The 19,667-nt window shown below is 39.3% G+C and overlaps 1 protein-coding gene across 7 annotated transcripts in view; it reads right to left on the bottom strand.

Moving 5' to 3' along the window:
• LOC135104966 (uncharacterized) overlaps positions 1-19,667 on the bottom strand; it is a 95,615-nt gene that overhangs the window by 14,933 nt on the left and 61,015 nt on the right. Inside the window, exons 4-5 of one of the 7 annotated variants that reach the window (XR_010270625.1) lie at positions 17,495-17,721; positions 5,698-7,939 (exon numbers count right to left, since the gene is read on the bottom strand). The exons of 5 other annotated variants lie outside the window; for them this stretch is intronic. Coding sequence is in view for 1 of the 2 variants with exons in the window: in XM_064012802.1 (XP_063868872.1) it covers positions 7,711-7,939 (229 nt within the window). In the remaining variant the exon portion in view is untranslated. Of the gene's footprint in view, positions 1-5,667; positions 7,940-17,494; positions 17,722-19,667 lie in introns of those variants that run through there. One more of the 7 variants, XM_064012802.1, reaches the window with a different exon arrangement.

The following is a 19,667-nucleotide window of genomic DNA, read 5'->3' as shown; positions in this document are numbered from 1 at the left end:
TATCTATAAACAAGCATTAATAACTGTGAAATTCAATAACGTTTTAATGCAGCAAACATTTATATTATTATAGGAAATTTATCACGAGAATGAATTAAGAGCCAACTTTCAGTTCATCAGCGTCATTGTACAAAGTGCAAAACACCTAAAGCGAAATTCAGCAAATCTGTTATTCTTTTCGGTCTCTCCAGGTTATTAATGAATTGTTGTCTCGTGGAAATAATTTATATTGGAGGTCTGTCTCTTGTCCCAGGCTTTCTGTCCCCATTATCGTGACCTTTGACATTATCATTATTCTCATCGTCGCTGTTATCAGTTATGTTTCTGATCTTTATCCCTCTGACTTGTGTGGTTTCGTCTCAGGCTTAATTAAGTGACCAGTTGCCTAAAGCCCATGGTAAGTTTAGAGTATAACTTTCAAAGTAACCACTCTGACTACAAAACGCGCAATCGAATATTTCAGGGATTTAAGTGCCAATAGCTACAATTTAGCTTACAAGTCTTACTCAAATTACCATATTACCATTACCTATTATCCAATGGTTAATATCATGACGTCAGTAATCTTCATTATTATCGCTATTCTCGTTGTAATCATTCTCATATGCACTTGATCTGCACCCTGTGCAAAACAAGTCACATCACCAACTGTGAAGGGATGTCACCACCAAGTAAACAAATCTATCAGAATGGTTGCTGTTCTCGTTACCATCGCTACCTTTACATGACATCCGTACAGAGGCGGTCTTCACTTCCTTGCTAATGAAACACGAGGCCAAACAGCAGAGGTCACTGGCTGATCTGTCATCCCTGTCAGCCCACCCGGTGACCCGCGCTGACCTTTCTCAATCCATGGTAGATCCCCACGCTAAATGTAGATGTTATAGTGCAAGTAACGTGGGCACACACACACACACACACACACACACACACACACACACACACACACACACACACACACACACACGGATGTGAAAAAAATGCGCATAAAATTTTCTGAACTCATTTCAAACTTTCATTTTTTGGCAAAACCAAGCCAGTCAGGGACAAAACTTTTCTAATAAACTTAGTCTTCCGGGGCAGGTTGGGCTGGGACCTCACCAGACTCCTAAAGCAGTATTTCGCTGCCAATTTAAAAAAGGCGGAGTGGGAACAATAGCAGAAATATATGTTCTTTGAATTACCTCTGAATAATCACAACGATTATTCAGAGGTGAGTGACCGAACGCTTCCATAACATAGCAAGTCATCACAAGGCAGGCGGGTATGTGAGACTGTCTCGTGGATTATTCAGAGGTGAGTGACCGAACGCTTCCATAACATAGCAAGTCATCACAAGGCAGGCGGGTATGTGAGACTGTCTCGTAGATTATTCAGAGGTGAGTGACCGAACGCTTCCATAACATAGCAAGTCATCACAAGGCAGGCGGGTATGTGAGACTGTCTCGTGGATTTTTTTGATAGCATCAGAAAACGTCGTGTAATATTAAGGTGTGACTTCAGGAGTACATTTGCACACTAAACTAGCTTACATTTAGGGAATGTGCTACATTCAAGTCAGACTACACACACACACACACACACACACACACAGTTGGTAGCGCAGTGATTCACGCCTGATTCATACTCGGGAGGACTCAGGTTCGAATTCCGGGTAAGGTCAGAAGTCTTTGGGTGGACTTCTTTGCAGTGTAGCCCCTGCTCACCTGGCAGTGATTAGGTACCTGGTGTAAATCGGAATTAGTGACCCGCAGCTAGGTAGGATAAACAAACTCTGAATAGTAAAATACACAGGGGTGACCTGACTATCCTGGGCCTACTCTATCAGGTTGACCGGCGCCATCTGGCACCCAAAGTATCAACTTGTAAGATACTTCCTTAAGGTTAAATGTGTATGTATATTACTGTATAAGTACGCAATATGTGGTTGTTTAGCTATAAGGCTGCAAGATTAATAAACCGGATATTATTATTATCAATTATAATTATCATTATTATTTATAATTATTACTATTATTACACACACACACTTCCGAACTCATGCCATGTTTCTCCCTATTTAAAGATCATAAGAACATAAGGAAAGCTGCAAGAAGCTAGTAGACCTATACGTGACACCCTCTGCAAGACAAGAAGAAAAAAAAAACATACCATCTATAGCCAGTTTGTAGCCGCTTATTCTTATCAACTATACAATGGATTTCAAATACTTACTCTCAATGCTGACGATACGAAATTTCTGTGCCAAAAGTCCTTCACAGGCACCAACGCGCCCTGCATCACTCCGCCTCACGCAACACCCCAGCAAAGACTGACCAGGGTCACCACTCACCACTGCCACGCACCATTTCTCATCCTCGCTGGTCTGTTGCTCGTACATACCACCAATATATTATTTTCTTCGATCAACAACTTAAATTTCTATGATTTAGGAGCATCTTCTTGTAGCTAACTTATCATATGATTACTTAGTGCAGCGCAAGGTGGCTTTAATACCAGGTGGATATCACATAAACCATCTTTATCTAGTTGGTGAAACTTATCGTGATGGCAAACCTCACTGAATGCGCATATGCCTCGTCAGACTTAGTAATCGAGTTTAGTCACTGCTATCCGTTTTCAGTATAAACACATCCAGGCTTATAAACAACTGGTGCCCATAGTCTACTGTTGCAGAACAGAGAATATCATAGTCAGGTCCTAATTTCTAGTCCATCTTGATCAACCAGGAGAGAAGGGAGGAAGGGATGAGGGTGGGTGGTCATTTCAGGGTTAACAAAGCGTCAGTAGCTTCAACTAGCTCGTTGTGCGGTCTCGAATCCTCAAAAATATTCGCTTCATATCTTGTTTCCTTCGCACAACTTTTCATTATTTTAAGGCAAGAATTCAAATATGTTGAAACTAGTGGTGTATCTGCAAATTATACACAGGCATCTGTAAAACAAGGGTGAAATTATCATTATCGTACGTTACTGTAACGAGACAGATATGAAGCACTTAACATAAAAGGAAACGATTCTTGTGTGTGTGTGTGTGTGAGAGAGAGAGAGAAAGAGAGAGAGAGGATTATCCACCCTCGTTGCATGTTAGCAATGAAATACTCATTTGTAACATGTCATATATACTTCATATTTCTCAAGATATTGTAACATTGTAAACAGTAAAGGTTTAGCAGAAAATGAATTGATCCGATATTAAAATTGTGGCATGAATTTAACTGACTCTTACAATATTCCCTCCACTCTCCACAGTGTCCACACACACACATACACACACACACACACAAAGTTGAGGATTACAGACTTAATTTACTTCAAAACAGCATACTGACCAATACTGATCTAAAATCCAAGCAAAGTAAAATATCCCGGACAGAGCCTCTTCACAAGGGAATGTAAAAAAAAAAAAAAAAAAAAAATCGGAAGAGAGAGGCTGCCGAAGGTTTAGTGAGGCGGTATAAAAGATCTGAGACGCTCTCCAAACACTCCAATTAGAGGCGATGGAAGGGCGATCTGTGTTGGTGGCAAGTATGATGCCGAGGAGCAAGTATATCCTTAATTAACACGGTCGGAATATCACACGCACGAAAGAAGATTTTTATCAAAAGTCTTAATTTGTTCTGTTATTTCCAAAAGATCTCCAGTTTCAGTTTTCTCTTTTATTTCGGAAATCAATCTGCACATTATAAGTTCCAAATGTGAGTCACAAAATTAATTTACCCGTCGTGCACTGAATAAGATGGAGGCAAATATTGCTATGCCGCGACATACAACCCTTTCAATTTTACCTTTTTGACAGCCGAATGTGTCGCTTTTTTTTTTCTTTGCATTTGCTGGTCTTCAAACACACATATAAAATAGTAACAACAACAACAACAACAACAATAACACTGTTGCTGTTACTGCACACTTTTCTATCCACAATATAATGAAAAAAAAAAAAAAAAACATTGGAAGGGCAGCATTTCGATTACAACGTCAAGGAAACTCCATCAGCCGCCACAGCACCTCACGCATAAGTAACCCTTGCCATGAAAACCAGCGGGCCATAACACAATTAGCTCACTAATGACTCTCACTAGACAATGACAAATTATCTGAGAGTATTAACAGTTCTCTTCATTTAATTAATTGATGAGAATGATCCAGACAGCTGCCTAGATCTTCGACCAAGTGCACACTGTCCTAACGTTATTCTTTACTCGCCTAAGAATCAGCGTCTCATTTTTTACTTATACTCGTGTATTCCTTATTATTATATTCTGGCTAGGAAAAATGTACAATGTAGGAAATAAAGCAGAGAGTTATCTTTTTGGGTCTTTTTTTTTTTTTTTCTTTTTTATGTAGGAGGGGCACCGGCCAAGGGTGACACATCTGCAATAAATATGAAAGGCCCACCAAGGTGCCGGTCCACGAACAGAGTCGAAAGCGGTAGTCAAAAATTACAGGATGAGTGTCTTGAAACCTCCCTCTTGAAAGAGTTCAAGTCATAGGAAGGTGGAAATATAAAGGCAGGCAGGGAGTTCCTGAGTTTACCAGAGAAAGGGATGAATGATTGAGAATACTGGTTAACTCTTGCATTAGAGAGGTGGACAGAATAGGAGTGAGAGAAAGAAGAAAGTTCATGTGCAGCGAGGCCGTGGGAGGAGGGGAAGCATGCAGTTAGCAAGATCAGAAGAGCAGTTGGCATGAAAATAGCGGTAGAAGACAGCTAGAGATGCAACAATGCGGCGGTGAGAGAGAGGCTGAAGACAGTCAGTTAGAGGAGAGGAATTGCTAAGATGAAAACCTTTTGACTCTACCCTGTCTAAAATAGTGGTATGAGAGGAACCCCCCAATATATATGTAAAGCATATTTCATACATGAACGGATAAGGCCTCTGTACAGAGTTAGCAGCTGGGGAGATGAGAAGAACTGGCGGGGATATCTCAGAACACCTAACTTCATAGAAGCTATTTTAGCTAGAGATGAGATGTGAAGTTTCCAGTTCAGATTATAAGTAAAGGACAGACAGAGGATGTTCAGTGTAGAAGAGGGGGACAGTTGAGCGTCATTGAAGAAGAGGGGATAGTTGTCTGGAAGGTTGTGTCGAGTTGATAGATGGAGGAATTGAGTTTTTTGAGCCATTGAACAATACTAAGTTTGCTCTGCCTCAATCATAAATATTAGAGATATCTGAAGTCAGGCGTTCAGTGGCTTCCCTGCAAGAATTACTTACTTCTTGAAGTAGTAGTAGTAGTAGTAGTAGTAGTAGTAGCAGAAGCAGCAGCAGCAGCAGCTGCTGTGACAGCATTAGTAGTAGAAGTAGTAATAGAAGTATTACTATTACTACTACTACTACTACTACTACTACTACTACTACTACTACTAGTAGTAGTAGTAGTAGTAGTAGTAGTAGTAGTAGTAGTAGTAGTAGTAGTAGTTGTTGTTGTTGTTGTTGTTGTTGTTGTTGTTGTTGTTGTTGTTGTTGTTGTTGTAGGTAGTAGTTGTTGTTGTTGTTGTAGGTAGTAGTTGTTGTTGTTGTTGTAGGTAGTAGTAGTAGTAGTAGTAGTAGTAGTAGTAGTAGTAGTAGTAGTAGTAGTAGTAGTAGTAGTAGCAGTAGTAATATTATTATTATTGTTGTTATTATTATTATTATTATTAGTAGTAGTAGTAGTAGTAGTGTATAAACTATGAGTAAAGGAATATATAAATAAATCAAAGGCATCTCCTTCCTAAATACATACTTAATCATGTAATGATGTCCAAACGCAGTCAAACAACCACCCGAGCCCAGATTCCCTACACACCCACTTAAAGAAAGGAAGAAAAGGACAAATATAGATAAGAAGTCGTAATACCGATAGGAGGGCACAAGTGTAGCTCAGGTCTTGTATACGACAACTAGGTAAATACACACACACACACACACATACACACACACACACACACACACACACACACACACACACACACATTCCGCTGATAAAAAGGAATTTCAAAGGATGTAGAAAAACGAGACAAAAATCAAAGTATTTCCATTCTGAATAGCTATGAATGTTGCTCTACTGTTCTCTCTTATGTAGGATTTTATAGTGAACTGTAAGCTGCGTTACCTTTCTTTCTTAACTTGATACCGTTCGCGCTTATTTTTAGGGTACGATTAAGGGAGAAAAGTATATGATAGTTGTACAACAGCAGAAGCAGCAGCAGCAGCAGTAGTAGTCGTAGTAGTAGTAGTAGTAGTAGTAGTAGTAGTAGTAGTAGTAGTAGCAGTAGTAGTAGTAGTAGTAGTAGTAGTAGTAGTAGTACATAAGAAAACACGAACATAAGAGAACAAGGGAAGCTGCAAGAAGCCAACAAGCCAGCACGTAACAGTCACCCTATGAAACATACATACAGTATCTACTTATTTTCGTGTATGATCACTATCCATACATTCCTATAATTTTCTGAAGCTTAGTACCAACAGTTTGATTAATGAGCCCATTCCATTCATCTATCACTCTATTTCAGAACTAATTCCTTCCTCTCGTTTTCTTAAACCTAACTTATTTTCAAGTTTGAATCCGTTATTTCTTGTTCGTAGTAGTAGTAGTAGTAGTAGTAGTAGTAGTAGTAGTAGTAGTAGTAGTAGTAGTAGTAGTAGTAGTAGTAGTAGTAGAAGTAGTAGTAATAGTAGCTACGGTAATAACACTCATGAAAATTATAACTACTAATATGAATAATAATGACATTAAACACTCACGTGTAATGTGCTGCACTGAAATATATTTTTAGCCAAGTGCAGCTTTGCATGGATGGACTGTGGAGGGTTTTAATGACTATAACGGCAAAAATGCGTATCGGGTGACATTATATACGAATATTGAACGTGCTTTGTTATCAGGAATTATGATATTATGGAAAACCTTACACAGATCGTATTGGCTCATTATAGACTCTGTAAACTGAATAGATGAATGAATAAATAAATAAATAAATGAATAACAAATAGATAAATAAATAAATAAACAGATGAATGAATAAACTAGGAATGTGACAGACCATAAGAATTTATTTATTTATTTATTTATTTTCCACAAGAGAGGCTCAACTCAACTTTCCTTTGTTGCTTTTCATGTGTGTACTAGAAAGGCAATTTTCCCCCATTAGCCGCGAGGTTCATGGTACAAATACTGCTTTGTTTGGTAATCATTAAGCACATTGTTACAAACTCTTCATTATCATCGTCACCATCTTTAAATAACAGCTTATGAGAAAAACAACAAACAAAAGACAATGTTATAATGGAATGTGGAGAAAAATAATAGGCAGACATTTCTGAAATTAATTTAGCCATCTCTATTGAAACCATTTTCTACTTAGTTTTGTTAATGAACGACAATGACTCTTAGTTTTTTTACTTATTTTTTTTTTCTATTAACTAACCTCTCACACACGCGGAAACATAATCTCGTACTACATCTCACATATTAATATCAAACCGTGAAAAAAATCTAGAGGTATACGCCACATTCTCACAAGAAGGAGCAAGCACCCACCAGCCACACGAGCCACGCCACAATGCACGGGCGCCTTGAGACACCCACCCCCCTATCAAGGGGCGGGCAGGCCCTCACAGGCGGCAAATTCCGTTTTCTGTGACGCCGAATACCCTGAGTATGCAGCAATTTTTAGCCTCCAGTGTCCAGGAAATTGACCTTTACACACACTGTTGCTCCTTCGTCGTCATGAAAACTCTTGCAAATGGGTTATATCTTCCACTTGTGATGTCAGTCCCGGGCGGGTGTGAGGGTGAAGAAGAACCAGCGAGCAGCAACGGTGGAGAGAAATGGTGAGAACACAAAAAGCCTCTGCAGGGAGCCGGGACTGGCCGCCTTGACATGTTGTGGCTGATTTGAGAGAATGGCACCGCGGGAGGGGACTTGGCCACGCTGAGGGGACGCGAGACACTGGGCTGCAAAGGTTAAGGATTTTGAAGCTACAAAGATTTCCCTTAAATTGTGCCACTTTTTCGCAGCACACAGTGGCGGTGTCACTGGCTGGATTAAAGTGTCAGGAAAAGGTAGCAGGGAGGGTGGATATCCTAGCATCTAAAGGGAGGTGGAGACGAAGAAGAGGGAGTGTGTGCTCTGAGAGTAGGTGAAAGATAAAGTGAAATGTACCGTGATGCTTGTGCTTTGCGGATGACGAAAAGAGAGACGAAAAGAAAACGATCACAGGACGAAACTAAGGAAAGGAAAGGGGTAAAGGAAGAGAACGTGCCTCAATAATTCATGAAAATGTGGAGGGGAGACCTGACGAGGTTTTGTGTGTGCGTGTGTGTGTGTGTGTGTGTGTGTGTGTGTGTGTGTGTGTGTGTGTGTGTGTGTGTGTGTGTGTGTGTGTGTGTGTGTGTGTGTGTGTGTGTGTGTGTTTCGTAAAGACGCAGCAGCATGGAGATGATGCCCCTTCGACCTTGTGTCCTAGTTCGTGATGAGAGAGAGAGAGAGAGAGAGAGAGAGAGAGAGAGAGAGAGAGAGAGAGAGAGAGAGAGAGAGAGAGAGAGAGAGAGAGAGTCTCCTTCAGCAACATACGACAGACTTGCTGGAAACCTAAACGGAAAAAAAAAGAGGCTGTGGGCTCAAGGAGTTGATTAGACTGGCTGGAACAAAAATGAATTAGCGAGTGATTTATGGCGGGGACCCAGGTGGCCACTCCCTCAAGAGTAGTGTGCAGAGGTTGGGGGGGGGGGTGGGTGAGGTGGCTACAGGATACAGAATCCGGTAAGCCACTGTATGGAAATGATGCAGTGTGTGGGTGATGGGGAGAGTGAAAGGAGATGATAACTGTCTGTAAGCCATCTATTCTTCATCATGTTATCTATCACTCATTCAATCCATCATATCCTATTTGTCAATAAAGTCAATCAGCCTATCTATCTATCTATCTATCTATCTAACTGTCTGCCTGTCTGTCTCAAAAGGTGTGTGTCTCAAGGAGTTCTCGTCCTCCTCCTCTTCTCTTCATCGTGGCAAACTGTCAGGAGACAGGGAAGCGTTTCAGTGCCTCAAATTATTTATTTCATGATAGAATTCCTTATAATATACACATATTATTAAATTTTATCACATTAGCAGCAAGTGTGCCCTTCTGAGAAATAAATCAACAATAATCATAATCATTACGTCACTGCTCTGTACAGACTTACTAAATTATAAAGACTTGCGGTGTAAAAACAATGAAAAGATTATCCAGCTTCTTCAGACGCTGCATGAATGCTGCAGATGAAACACAACTTTCCACTGAATCTGCTTTGCAAGTCTTGTTAACGAATACTGAAATTGCTTCTGCAGGTGTAATGAAACAAGAGGAAGACTGACAAAGGTAAATGGGAAAGAGGAGAAATAATAGTCAAGTGAATTATGAAGGAAAATGAAAAGTAGGAAGAGGAAAAGGAGAGCCTATGAAACGTACAAAATAGCTCGTGTCTGTAAAATATGGTTACCAACAACCAGCTGGTCTGTTGAGCCTATTACATGGCCTATATACTGCTCACAATTAATGGCTACATATCAAACACATTACCCATCATGCAGACACCAGACTCCGCGCTACTGTGTGAAGACACCCGCGTTCGAAAAATATATAATAAGGAACTTAACTATATGTGTATTCCTTGTTCCCCAAAATACGAAGAGCAAAGCAGAGGTAACGTTTGCGATCAATTTGTTACGAAGAGTGAGATCTAACAAAGCAAAGTTACTCACTCGCCTAGAACACTGAATTTCGAATACCACAACTTTCCTTGTACCTAACCACTGAGTAGCTTCTGAATGCCCGGCCACGGAAATATTGCTGACTACAACGTGCACGAGATGGTAATTAATCTGGTGGTGCTTGCTAACTAATGAATTTTCAACAGTTTTACTTTGGCGGCAGTTACATACAGAGCAACTCAACTCAAGTCAAGGTCGCCAGGAGCATGATTCGGAGTAACGATTTTCCAGAACAACTACCTGAAATACAGACGCAATTAAACCTGACTTTTGCCGCGGTGGATGTTACATGAGGCAGCAGCAGCAGCAGGAAGAGGAGGATAAACGGGCGGGACGCAGACCCAGAGTTTGTTGGACGGAATGAGGAAGAGGCGGCGATGGTAACTTGAAAGGGAAAGGAAGCACGGAGCGGAGGGACAAGGGAGAGTATTTAGGAGGAAGGAAATGGGGCAAAAAGTTTAAAGGTGAAGAGAAAAAAAAAGAGAAAAAAAAAAGAAAAAAAAGCGGCACAGGGAAAAAGGGGACGCGTGGTTAGACTAGCTGGGATGGTGAGACGTTGGGGAGAGGGAGGGAATAGGGGGAGAGGCGTGCAACCAACAGTCCGAAAAGGGAAAGCGTTGAAATCTCACAAAACAGGAAGAATAAAGAAGAGTCATGATGGAGGCACTGAAGCTCATGCGTGGCGCACCTCAAACAGAAATGCAACGTATTCATTATTCGATATTTTGTTTCTCTCTTCCTCCTCTCTAATGACTGGCCTGACATTCTCCTTTCTATTACAATGGAAAACTAATAGAAAAGGATTAAAACGGGAATTCAGAAGTAGTTGTGCCAATGTTGGGATTAGTAGCGACTTGCTTTTTCATCCACCAGGTGTTAAGTTTCTTCCTAGACTGTTTCCTAGACTGACGGATTACTCTGCTCCCTTTATCAGGAGAGAGTTTCTACAATTCTGTTTTCTTTCTTTCTGTTCTTTTTTCCCTCCTCCCGTTTGTTTCGCTCATGCATTTCTCTCTGTTTCCCTCAGGTCTATTTTTGCATTCTCTTTTTCTCCATTCTTCCTCTTTCTCTTTTTTTTCCCCCTGTCTTTTGTCCATCTGGTATTCTTTATAATTTTTTTTTTTTTTTTTTCGTGTGTCCATTTCAATACTCTTACTTTTTCTACTTTAACCTTCTAGTTTGCACATTTATTTCTCAGTTGTTTTCCTCGTATGTGAGTTTTAACCTTTGAGTCTTCCTATTTCTTTCACATTTTTTTTTTTTTTCAGAGATATAACTCATTGAATTTGATGATCTTTGCTCCATATTGCTACCGGTAAGCAGTCGTTGATCAGAACGGTCCAAATTATGATATTCCGGGAGATGGTTATTTGTGATCAACCCAGCAGGCCATTGCCAAAGTTACATCGCCTCCTGTCGAATTAATCACTTTTGATCGTCACTCACACAAACAATATGTAATACTGACGCTCTTTAATTTACAAACCATTAAAGACAACAGGGAATCAATGTATCTTTCCTTTGCAAAGGATTTCTCTGAAAAATAACATATATATATATATATATATATATATATATATATATATATATATATATATATATATATATATATATATATATATATATATATATATATATATATATATATATATATATATATATATATATATATATATATATATATATATATAATACTTAAAAATAAACATAAAATAAGATAAATAAATAAATAAGTAAAATAAAAATAGAAATAATGCAGGTATTAAGAGATTTGAAATACTCGACTATTTTGAGGTATGTTTAGAAAGTCTACGCGAAAGTTGCACTAGACATTGTCTTGGCACAACGAGAAGAAGCTACAGGACTCATAGGTTATAGTTTTTTTTTTTTTTAATATACATTTGGTAGAAGAATCAATTGACAAGGCTGACACATCATAGTGAAGGATTAGCCTCATGTTTCGTGTGATCTGTGGGTTATTTTGGTGAGCGGTGAGTAGGTAGATAAAAGGCGGATATGGTGATGACTAGTTAATAGAAGGGGTGGTGATGACTAGTGGTGGTGACTAAGAAGATAATAATGGTCATGATGATGACGATGATGATGGTAATGATGATGACAATGGTGATGATATTGATGATGACATTGATTGCAGTGATGGAGGAGAAAACACATCAGTTTTTAAATAGGTAAGCGGTAGGGAGAGGAGGAGGAGGAGGAGGAGGAGGGGGAGGAAGAGGAAGAGCACGTGTTCCTGTCGCTATGTAAAACACGTGTTGCTGTGCAAACACAAGCTCACACACCTTTTTAGAGAAACCTTTTCTGTGAACAACAACCATTTATACATATAATGTTTGCTTTGGCCCCTCTCTCTCTCTCTCTCTCTCTCTCTCTCTCTCTCTGTGTGTGTGTGTGTGTGTGTGTGTGTGTGTGTGTGTGTGTGTGTGTGTGTGTGTGTGTGTGTGTGTGTGTGTGTGTGTGTGTGTGTGTGTGTGTGTGTGTGTGTGTGTGTCAGTTGCCTCAGACACCAATGTTTCAGTGAGGAAAAGAAGATGAGGTTTAGTAGAGGATTGGTGATGTTCTACATATTGAAAATTAGATCTGAGACCACAAATGATGCAGAAATTAATGAAGAAAAGTTGAAAGGGGTGTCAAGACACTTAGGGTCGATACAAGAAGAGCAGTCCGACCTGGGGACATCTGTGGTCCCCTCCCCGGGTGGAGACTCCGAGGTATTATTATGATGGCCATCACAATGACAACTGACAGGAAACGCAAAAGTGGTCGGCAAGACGTAAGGGAGAAGTGAGTCACTGTCACTAATTTTCAGTAGGATTTGACTATGAAAACTGTTGTAGACAATCCCTATAAAAGCAATACTGAGACTGACTACGAAAGGTTAACCCTCGACATTACTGTTGTTCTCCCAACAACAAAAAAAGAAACAAATAAATAAAATAAAAATAGATAAATAAATAAATAAATGAAAATAAAAGAAAAATAAATAAGTTAATTAAATAAATAAAAAAATAATTATAAAAAATAAATAAAAAATAACAAAAAAAACTCTTTCATATGCAAAAAGTTTCATTACAATTGGTGCAGTGGTTAGCGAGAAATAACGAAAAAAAAAGAAAAAAAAAGACAGACTGAGATGTTTGCAGATAAAGACAGACAACTGTTTTTGCCTTCCACTTTCACTTTTTTTTTTTTTTTTCTCTTCAAAACAACATCCAATGGTAGTCACATGACATTTCAGAGAAATTAGATGGAACCTGGTCGCCTTTTCTTTGCAAAGTATTATGCACTTGAAGGCGTAGGAATCAGGAGGCGCCACCTGCTGCATTATAGCCAGGTTTTCCTAATGCCCTTCTGGCTCATAGTCATCGCTGAACTGAAGCTGCTTCTTCACCTTCCTCTTCTTTCTGTCAGCAACTCACTCGGACTCCTTGCCACCTACTTCCATGTACTGGAAGATGTCTGCGTCAGTCCCGAACAGGTGTGTCATGTTAGTTTCTCTGCCGAAGTTGTGCTCTAAAGTCGTCACCCGAGCCACAAACGTCACTCGAAAATGGCCAGGGAGGTATTTTGCTAGTTTTCCTTGGAATGACTACTGCTTCCGTGTCAGAGACCCGTCTCTGTGTCCCGAGAGCATAACAAAAGTGATAGTGTCTGGCATAGAGACGTACATTCCTCACTCTTTTTCTCAACCTAAACCTTCCAAACCTTGCAAGACTTTTCTCGTGCTATACATGATGGAGAGGTAGCCCACAAAAAGTACTTGATCCCTCAATCACCAGAATCTCATGAGCTTTATATTTCTGCCAGGAACAATGCCAAGTCTTCGCTCAAACCTTTGCTAAAAGCTTTATCTTGGATGATTCAGGGTTTATTCCTCCTTTTCCTCCATTCTCTGACTACTTCATGCTACCTATTAAAATTCTTCGCAATGATGTTTTCCATGCCCTCGCTGTCCTAAACCCTCGGAAGACTTATGGACCTGATGGGGTCCCTCCTATTGTTCTCAGAAACTGTGCCTCCGTTCTTGCACCTTGAATAGTCAAACTCTTTCAACTCTGTCTGTCAATATCTACCTTTCCTTCTTGCTGGAAGTTTGCCTACATTCAGCCTGTTCCTAAAAAGGATGACCGTTCTAAGCCCTCAAACTACCGCCCTGTTGCTTTAATTTCCTGCCTCTGTAAACATTTTAATTTATCCATCCTCAACAGGAAGATTCTTAAACATCTATTACTTAACAACCTACTGTCTGGTCGCCAGTATGGGTTCCGTCAAGGCCGCTCTACTGGTGATCTTCTGGCTTTCCTTACAGAGTCTTGGTCATCCTCGTTTAGAGATTTTTGTGAAACGTTTGCTGTTTCCTTAGACATATCAAAAGCTTTTGACAGAATATGGCACAAAGCTTTCATTTCCAAACTATCCTCCTACGGCTTCTATCCTTCTCTCTGTAACTTTATCTCAAGTTTTCTTTCTGATCGTTCTATTGCTGCTGTGCTAGACGGTCACTGTTTTTCTCTTAAATCTATTAACGGTAGTGTTCCTCAGGGTTCTGTCCTGTCACCCACTCTCTTCCTATTACTCATCAATCATCTTCTAAACCAAACTTCTTGTCCTATCCATTCCTACGCTGATGATACCACCCTGCACATTTCTACTTCTTCTCATAGACATCCAACCCTTCAGTTCATGAAGCGAAACCACAGAACGCCTGACTTCTGATCCCTCTAAAATTTCTAATTAGGGCAGAGCACACTTAGTATTGTTCAGTGCATCAAAAACTCAATACCTCCATCTATCAACTCGACACAAGCTTTCAGACAACTATTCCCTCTTCTGCAGCGACACTCAACTGTCCCCCTCTTCTACACTGAACATTCTTGGTTTGTCCTTTACTTGAAACTTCACATCTCATCTCTAGGTAAAACAGCTTCTATGAAGTTAGGCGTTCTGGGTCTTCCCCGCCAGTTTTTTTTTTTTTTTTTTCTCTCATCCCCTACCCCCAAGCTGCTGTGTACAGGGGCCTTATCCGTCCATGTATAGGGTATGCTTCACATTTATTGTGGGGTTCCACTCATACCGCTCTTTTAGACAGAGTAGAATCAAAAGCTTTTCGTCTTATCAACTCCTCTTCTCTAACTGACTGTCTTCAGCCTCTTTTTCATCGCCGCAATGTTGCATCTCTTGTTATCTTCTACCGCTATTTTCATGCCAACTGCTCTTCTGATCTTGCTAACTGCATGTCTCCCCTCCTCCCTCGGCCTCGCTGCACAAGACTTTCTTCTTTCTCTCATCCCTATTCTGTCCACCTCTCAAATGCAAGAGTTAACCAGTATTCTCAATCATTCATGCCCTTCTCTGGTAAACTCTGGAACTCCCTGCCTGCTTTTGTATTTCCACCTATGTTGCGAGGTTGAAAATAGAAATTATTTCTCAAATCTATAATCAGTAAGGCATAGTAAATAGGAAATGAGACTTCAGAGTAACCAGAAAGGAAAACTGTAAGTCACAAAATTCATAGATGTTATATTCTTTGATAATTAGAGACGTCGCAGTGAGGCTGGTAGATACCTATCAGCGCCAGCATTTTTAATTGTCTCCGATTTCGTGGGGCAAAGGGGTGACTTAGCTAAATTTGAAATCGATGTGCAGGAAAAGTACAGCATGAATTGCTGCACAAGTGTATCTAAAATTAAAAACATAACCCTTAATATTAATATTCATACTTACTGGTGTATGATAAGGCTTTGTTAATTGAACTATAAGATAAAACTAAAAATAGGTAATGAATTTTTTTTTTAAGTAAGTATAAACAGTAAAAATAAAAGGATGTTGACTTCGGCTCGTGCATTTTATCTGGGAATGTTGAAAAATATCAGATATCACTGACACGTCCTGTATATGAAAGTAATCAGTGAAATAAAATAAAGAACAGCACCGCTGGCGGACGTACGACGTACTTATCTTGATCATGATTCTTCAGTTAAAGAAAGCGCCGCGCGCCGTTAGGGAGTGTAAAGTGTAAACAATAGCCTCTCAGTTCTGCCGATACAAAGGCCTTTACTTTGCTTTACTATATCCAGAATAGGGTATAGCTCGTTCTTTCAAGAATTTTCTTAATTCCGCTGTAGTCCATGATTGTGGCGGTGATGTATCCATTGTGCAGGGTAGTCGAGTGTCTGTGTTTTGGTTTGCTCGCTGCCCAAGTACCCGAGGATAGTGATCGTACCGCAAAAATAAAGTCTCTGATACAAAATTATATTTTCTTTACATTAAATGGATTTGCCTGTTGTTTAGTACATGAAAATGCAAGTATATATTAGTATACTTCCATTGAGGTCAGTAGAAAATTACAGATTGCCTGCCTTGATACACTTATAGGCTCTTTTAAGAATATTATCTGAAATTATGAATAGAGGCTCAAACAATGTCATGTGCTGTCAGTTATCACGAAATTAATTGACTTAAAATTCAGACGCATTACTGTGCAACGATACACCTTTGTAAGCTTGTAAAACCTTGCCCCAAAAAGTATTTATTTTCCGGCGAGAATTAAAAATTCTGGCGCTATCTGGTATCAAAACGCTCACTGCGACGTCTCTAATTGCAGGTGTACGCAGCAGCCATGGCCTTGAGACGTAAGGTGTTGCCAGATGTACATCCAACCTTTTACCTGAACGTATAGTTCTATTTTATTTATAGGTATTTATAATGTAAAGACGTACTTATTTATTGCACATACTGTAAAGTTGTGAAAGTATATGTAGAGGTGAGATTGAAAGCTTTAAAAAAAATATAAAAGTAAAATTCCGCTTCCCAAGTCTGATATCGTGGGCTCTGAGGAGGGAAACAATCCTGGAATCAAAATCGCATGGTAGGCACACTTGCATTCATACCATGGGAATAATATATATATATATATATATATATATATATATATATATATATATATATATATATATATATATATATATATATATATATATATATATATATATATATATATATATGAAACGAGTTGTTATTTTCCTTTTTCTGTTATTTTACGGGGTAAATAAAAAGCATAGGAAAAAGAAATGCAGCCTGACAAGACCACTATCTCTGACAAAGCGCAACACTGTACTGGTTAAAAGTTTTTTCCTTTGGAATGTTATTACAAGTTTTCTTTTCTGTGATGCCTGTCAGCACTACGTATATTTTACTTTGTTTATGCACATCTTAACACTGCTCCTCGAATACACCTTGCTGTTGCTCTTATGGTCTCTGATGCTGGATGTGAGGCACAAAATTTCGTTACTTTATGGTGCAAACGTTTCTTATGAAGATTTAACGATAGGAGTTCGTTAAAAAAAATTTTCAAAAGTATTTCTCAAATTTCTTCGCTGAATTTAAATGGCATACGCATGCATAACATTAGCTTCTCTGAAGGACGACCAGAAATGCGCATCCTATTTTCCCAGAATTCAAAGAGGTATCTCTTGAATTCTTTGCTCTGTGAACGTGCTCTCCCTTCTTACCGTGTCGTGAAATGAAAACAAACAGAGGCACAAAGCATTACTTTTCCCAAGTGGTCTGTTGATGCAGTTATGAATAAAGAAGTATAAAATTTAGGTTGAGAGCATGACATAATCCACTTCTCAACTCTCTTTCAAAACAAATACCACCTGGTAAAGTAGAGCAGGAAATCGACTGCTTGCAAATTATGGTGACACACTGAAGGCACGGCTGCAGTAACTCACTTTGCCAGAAACAATTAACGCAGAGCAACATAACGTAGGTCAGGTGTGGGCACAACTGCTGAGCAAGGTCAAGGCCACGCTTCTTAAATTTTCCTGGTCAGGTTCTGGTCAAAGGACTTGCCAGCGTCCCGACTCATGGTCCGCCTGACGCTCGCCTGCAATCCGGTGACACACGGCGTCCAGGGAACCATTTGTCACTCCCGCAGTCGGCTCAGGTCGGGTTGATGCTGCAATGGAGAACCCCCTTAGGTTTGCGGTACTGCACTGTAAGCTTCCAGCCAACAGCCGTGCAGGGAAGCACATTCATAGCCGCACCTCCCCACCTGCCGCTATAATGAATATGGCATTACTAACGTCTGGACTGTTACGGCCAGCAATGATCGCAGCCTGACATGCAAGACCCTCATTCTCAACACTCTCCTCCTGGCAGTTACTGATTAACTTATTTGTGAGTTTCTCGCTTTGTTCTGTCATTGAACAACTACAAGGCTACCAACAAAACATTAATGAAATCCTCAGATATTGCAAAATCATTTCATCTTTAGATTTTTCTATGCATGTTGAATATTTACGTTACGAAATGAACACATTGTACATTTCATTTCAAGATATTTTCTTGCCACTATAATACTGAATAAAAAAAAAAAAAAAAAAAAAAATATATATATATATATATATATATATATATATATATATATATATATATATATATATATATATATATATATATATATATATATATATATATATATAGTTATAGTTATAAAGATCATAATGCATATAAAACATATCTAGTAATTTTCATTTTAGGCATTTAAAATTTCAAACTTCTAACCTAAAAAAAAAAAAAAAGTGACATGATGAACGTTGACATGTTCATTGCAGCCTCCTTGGACGTTGTGACGCAGCATTTCAAGCCAGAGAGCTGCCGTCTAGTCTCCTCAGCCAGACGAATCGCTGCTTGTCTCTTCGCGGGGCGCCCGATGGCTTGAGTCACGCTTAATCCACTCATCCTCGAGAACCAACACACCTTTATATCTAGGTTGTGAAGATAAGCTTTCCTGACGAAGGATTGAGGGCTGGACGGCGTGTGTGTGTATGCCAAGATGGGTCGCTGAGTGTTCGCGTTGGTGTGAGTGGGTGGGTGGGTGTGCGTCCATGTTTTCTGAGTAACGAGAAACAACACGTTCATAAGGATTTACGTAAATTACAACTATATATATATATATATATATATATATATATATATATATATATATATATATATATATATATATATATATATATATATATATATATATATATATATACTATAACAGCCCTCGAGCTCATGGGACTTGGCTCCCTCATCCGCCACTCCTCGAGACGCCCGCAGGTTGGGAATCTCGATATACCGCTCCACTTACATCGGGGCTTCAGACTCAAGCCTCGGGCACCAAACCCAAGCCACCTCCTGCCTTATGGTCGACACCTCAGGAGTCTACTAGTACACAGCAGAGGATCTACTTCCCTCTCCCGGGAGCTTGGATTCTGGGTCATCTTTCACACAAGCATACCAGAACACTCACAACACTCGTGCACACACATTCACGTCTCCACGTGGCGACCTCACGTCGCCACGCCACACGTTACACCTGCACACACCCTCGTTATACAAGTGCTACACTCACGTCACACTCGCACACACACACACGCATAGACAACTGCTGAGCCCGTGCCATCACTACAAGTATTTCATACTATATAATTATTGTTAATTTATTGTCCTGCTTCATTTTTGTTCTTTTTTTTATTTTTATTGTTACTATTCAATATATATATATATATATATATATATATATATATATATATATATATATATATATATATATATATATATATATATATATATATATATATATATATATATATATACAGTCGTACCTCGGTACTGGACTGCCTCTATACTCGACAGTGATAAGGGGAAGGCAAAGAGGAAAACAGTGAGGACCACTATTGAACTGAAGAAGGAAATTATAGCAAAATATGAAAGTGGTGTACGAGTGTCCGACCTCGCGTCGCAGTATAATATTTTAGGTATTATAATATTTTAGGTATTTTTCTTAATGGTAAGAACGGATTAAAATACTTTCCATTATTTCTTATGGGAAAATTGGTTTCGGTGTTCGAACAA

This window comes from Scylla paramamosain, chromosome 11, assembly GCF_035594125.1.
Source record: "Scylla paramamosain isolate STU-SP2022 chromosome 11, ASM3559412v1, whole genome shotgun sequence".
NCBI classification, from domain to species: Eukaryota; Metazoa; Arthropoda; class Malacostraca; order Decapoda; family Portunidae; genus Scylla; species Scylla paramamosain.
This window is presented reverse-complemented; position numbering and strand designations above follow the sequence as displayed.